Raw genomic sequence first — 5000 nt, 5'->3', positions numbered from 1 at the left:
ATATATATACATATATATATATATATGTATATATATATACATATATGTACATATATGTGTATGTATATATATATATATATATATATATATATATATATATATATATAAATATATATACATATGAATATGTATATCTGTCTATCTATCTATCTGTCTATCTATATATATATATACATATATATATATATATATATACATATGAATATGTATATATGTATACATATATATATATATATATATATATATATACATATATATATATATATATATATATATATATGTATATATACATTATACATGTATATACATTATTATCATTACTGTTCTTATCAGTATCATTATAATGATAATCATTAGAGAAAGAAAACAGTTTGTAAGGTATAATCATGTTTATGGCCACTTTATCAGCCACTTAAAGACTCCATTCAAGCTAATACATGTTTGATAGTAGGTGGCTTATCAAACTTCATCTTATCTCCCAGACCATAAATATTGCACGTATTATTCTCTAGGTATATAGTAATTCAAGATAATTCTGAATGCAATTTGCATTCGCCCAAAACCGTCCGGTTCCCTTTGATCAGTGGTTCTTAATTCTTTTATGCCCCGATACCCCCTTGTAAAAAGAGGAAACAGGACGGCTATGAACAAATAGTTGAATTCTATGAAATCCTTTTTTATTTATTTTTTGTAAATAAATGAATAAAATTTATTTTTAACACAAAATATTTCCTCACTGTCAGATTGTTTCCACATTAATTTTTTTTTAAACAGCATTATTTGTGCTCATTCGGTATGATTTTTTCGACTGTGAGCTGCATGGGCCTTGTGCTCCTCTTTTTTCGAAGCAACCAAAGACTCACTTCTAGGGAGCACTCAGCCTTTTTGTATGCCTTTTTGGATATCCCCAAGAACCTGTTTCGATACCCCCTGGTATACCTGCCTTAAATGATAAACTCACCTTTGTTACTAGAGGGCTTCCTGAACTGGCGATGTCCTTTGTCCCACACTGAGCACACTTATGCATGGGACACACTTCCTTCCTTCCAACTATCACTTCAAATTTTTCTTTAGCTGCAGTTAAGGTGTACAAAACTGCAGAGTTAATAGTTAGCCACACTTTTGCTCTTGTGATTCCCACATACATTAGGTTGTATTCGTCTCCTTCATCTTCTGGATGCCATCTATTTCGATATGGCAAGTTCACCGGGACGAGGTCATCTAACATAATGACCCAGTCAAACTCCAGTCCTTTTGATTTGTGGATTGTGCTAAAAATGATATCTGATCTGGCTGGATCACCACAACATCTTTCGTTTAGGAGTTGAATGTGACTGGGAGTTTTGACTCCACTGAACTCATACATCCTTATTTTGTTGGACAACTCATGGTCATCAATACTATCAGCAAATTTCTTAAGACTACAAACAGAGTGGAACTTTGCAACAAGCTTATTCTTAATACCCAGTGACACTGCTGTTCCAGCACCTTGCTCTTTTTGCCAAAGTTTGTAGATATCTAGGACCATGTCAAACCCATATTTGGCCAATCCTCCAGCAAAACTCATGGACATATTAGAATACTTCTCATCAAGACACATACTGATGGAGAGTTTGTATATGGTCATATTCATTCTTGCCAAATAGGCTCTACTCAGTTTTTTACCAGAATAGGTTACTGGGTTGCTTTTGCTGTTTACATACACAACATCTTCTTTTCTACCACCAACAAGTGTCTGGTTCTGCACATTCTTGAGAGACTCTAGAGTACAATGTGCTATGTATGATATTTCAGGACCAAATCTAAAGGACTGAGTGAGGTAGTATGTGTGTGTTGCTGGGATCATCTGAAGGGCATTGACTGCACCTCGAAAGGAGTAGATCTGTTGGTGAGGATCGCCTACAATAACCTGAAAACATAATGCAGTGTGGAAGATCAATGTTTTACACAAGGCACACACTTACAATTTTTTGGCAACAGAGGATCATGCCCATTTAACATTAAAAAAAAAAATGGAAGTACAGAGATGATCTAAAAAAAAAAAAAAAAAAAAAAAAAAAATATATATATATATATATATATATCTTTAAAAAAAATCGTCTCTGGAAGGCTGCAGCTTGAGAACTAGTACCTTCAATGTCATAAAACTCTATTATCATAGCATGTAAAGTTACCATCTGAATTCTGGCCTTCCCTTGTCATGACACGTATTGGGATAATCTAGTATATATAAGCTTCATTCTCTGTAACAATCTTTTAACAAAAAGAGCTGCTATATAAACTCATATCACCAAAGAACTGCTGGATGAAAATCAATCAAGAACTCCTTTTCCGTTGTTTCTTTAAATTGCAAAGGAAAATCATTTTCATCTCCTACAAAGCACTTGCTTGGACACTCACTTTGGCACACTCCTGTCTGAGAAAGATGTCAAACATGGCTGTGTTCATATCCTGGCCCTCGTCAATCATGATGACATCATAACCTTTGATTTTCGGTTTGCTTAGTTGCCAACATTTCAATTGGCCATCCTGTTAACCAGAAACATTCAAGATCAATAGTTACACTAGAGGTGGTCTTGAATTGTTAGAATAATCAAAGACTATGATAGGATAAGGATACTTATAATTTTATCAAAATGAACGTTTTCTTTTACATGCGCCTTCTTACGGCAAGAAGGCGCATCAATTATCTGTACATTGGCAAGGCAAACTTTCTTAATATACGCAGAGAAGAGGACATCTTCCACCAACTCAACATGAACATGCAAAATGAACTGATTTAGGACTTTCCAATATCTGTACTTATCCTAGAACCAAAGAAAAAGTTTTCAGAAATTGTTACCTGTGACATGGGTATCTTTTGTGAAGGGATACACCGCGTCATTTCTTTCCACACTGCTTCTGCATCGGGCAAAAGTATCTGAAAGTGTGGAAGAAGTGAAAGCTAAAGCTTATCCAATCATCCAATCACATGCAAGAACTCACACCTTAGTAGCATCCTACCCCCTCCCAATATAAGAAATTCAATCCAAAATCAAAATTAATTCAATCATACCATAATTTGGCAAATGGTCGAAAACAAGAAGGAAAATTATTTACCATAAGCTTCAGATGTAACATACCTTAACATACCAAATTTTAAACGTGACGTACCCATAAATTTCCTACCTTAATATATCAAGTTTTTAAAGACAAGATGATATAAGGGGACCACCTGTTTTTGTTTTTTTTGAGTGTGTAAAGATAATAAGCGTACTAATTTTATTTCTTTACCCATTTATTATCATTTGAAGCCAAGAATAAAAGAGAAAAGTGGACCTCTATATCCGTATTTATTTATTTTTTTACCTAATTGTGTGAAAACAATGGAATTGGTTGCCTTATATGGATAAGCTTTGCAGACTTAAAATTGTGTTTTGTGTAATGTCAGTAATGCTTTAAATCCTAATTTAATCATGTATGATATAAATGCTTTTAGTATTGTGCTAAAATTTGAACATTTTCATGGCATAACTTCATATTTGATAATTATAGGTATATAAAGGCATAGGGAATAAACTGCTTGTTTGTTTTCAATATAACTATTAATACTGTTATTATTATTATTATTATTATTATCTTCATTATCATTAAAGCATTGATAACAAAGAAAACACAGAAAACTCAGGTAGCCCTACTAACTGCCTCCTTGGCAAATACACGCTTGTTGAGCCACTTCTGAGGAAAATGGATCATCATAGCAAAGCCATAGTGGACACTGCATGTATACCCAGTGGTCTCAAAACTTAGATATCATGTGTCTGTTACATTAGTCTTGGTATTATCGTGATTCTTAAACATTCACAAAGGATTTGCTGATAATTAATCAAGTGGGGGCAGACAGACACGTAAATAATGAGCTGGATTATGTGTCGCTACACACAGGTGGTGAAAAGCTTACTGATGTTTAGGTATATTATGTTAAAAAGTTGGGCACTTTGAATTATGTCACTTTAAAATCTCAGGTATGTTCAGGTATATTATATTAAAAAATTGCTATGGAAAGGTGTGTCACATTAAAACTTCAGAGTGGATCTCTGTGTTTATTGTACTATGAGTAATAACTCTATTTAGTGTAATGATCTCAGTTGCAATCATAATTACTATAAATGCTCCGATATTCAGCGAAATGTTTTTAATTCAAAATCAAAACACAGATGGGACCACCTTTTCCTAGCACCAGCAGGAAAGAAAGCCTTGGATGGCACCCGCCCACGATATCTACTAAGTACTAAATTCAGAGAGCAATGGCACACAGCTCTGAAGTACCGGCAATGAAGGATATGCAGGCAGAATGAGAAGAGGCCGGTGACCCAAACCATGCCTAGTGAACAATGTGCCTCTGTGCCAGTAAGGCTACCTTGTGGTGTGGCACTCAGTCATAAACACAGGCTTCCTTCTGCCCTATCTCTTTATATCATCTTACTTATGGATGGTCATTTTTTCGTATTTGCTTACGACAGTCCGCAACCAAAAAAAATATAGAAAATAAATAATAAAAAATAACGCAATACTTCTATCGCAATAAGTATAAAGAAAATAAAGAGTTGATAATGAACCCTACATTACAAATTTAGTCAACTCTAACACTGACAGAGCCTAGCATATGTAACACATAAGTCTCACAATTCAGTAGAACAAAGAAATGACAAACACAAAAAATACCAATGAAAGGGGGTGAAAGATCGCTATATGTCGTATGAAGCTGCCCCTCTGAAATAAAACCCATCATGGGTGCCGCATTGTTGGCAAGCATATCTATGCCTGCAATTGGTTAATGGCATATAAGCTAACTCTGACAGGCGTTGAAAAGGTGTATATGTAAATTAAGGACTTCATAACATAAGATATTTAATTGATAATCCTAATTTCATATATTTTCTGGTGAATTAATCTGAAACATGTTAATCATACCTCCTACATGAAGTTATTTATTTTCATTTATACCTGTTACTAACTTT

General features: G+C 34.0%; 1 protein-coding gene across 3 annotated transcripts in view; it reads right to left on the bottom strand.

Moving 5' to 3' along the window:
• Positions 1–5000, bottom strand: part of LOC122260129 (F-box DNA helicase 1) — a 36438-nt gene that overhangs the window by 9552 nt on the left and 21886 nt on the right. For all 3 annotated transcript variants that reach the window (XM_086532169.1, XM_086532167.1, XM_086532168.1), the window contains exons 10-12: positions 2843–2920; positions 2401–2529; positions 962–1909 (exon numbers count right to left, since the gene is read on the bottom strand). In XM_086532169.1, coding sequence (XP_086388295.1) covers positions 962–1909; positions 2401–2529; positions 2843–2920 — 1155 coding nt within the window. The remainder of the gene's footprint in view (positions 1–961; positions 1910–2400; positions 2530–2842; positions 2921–5000) is intronic.

The sequence above is a fragment of the Penaeus japonicus genome, unplaced genomic scaffold (genome assembly GCF_977035675.1).
Source record: "Penaeus japonicus unplaced genomic scaffold, GWHDUDI00000001_assembly GWHDUDI00000037, whole genome shotgun sequence".
Taxonomy (NCBI): domain Eukaryota; kingdom Metazoa; phylum Arthropoda; class Malacostraca; order Decapoda; family Penaeidae; genus Penaeus; species Penaeus japonicus.
Note: the sequence above shows the minus strand (reverse complement) of the source record. Positions and strands in the feature narration are given on the sequence as shown.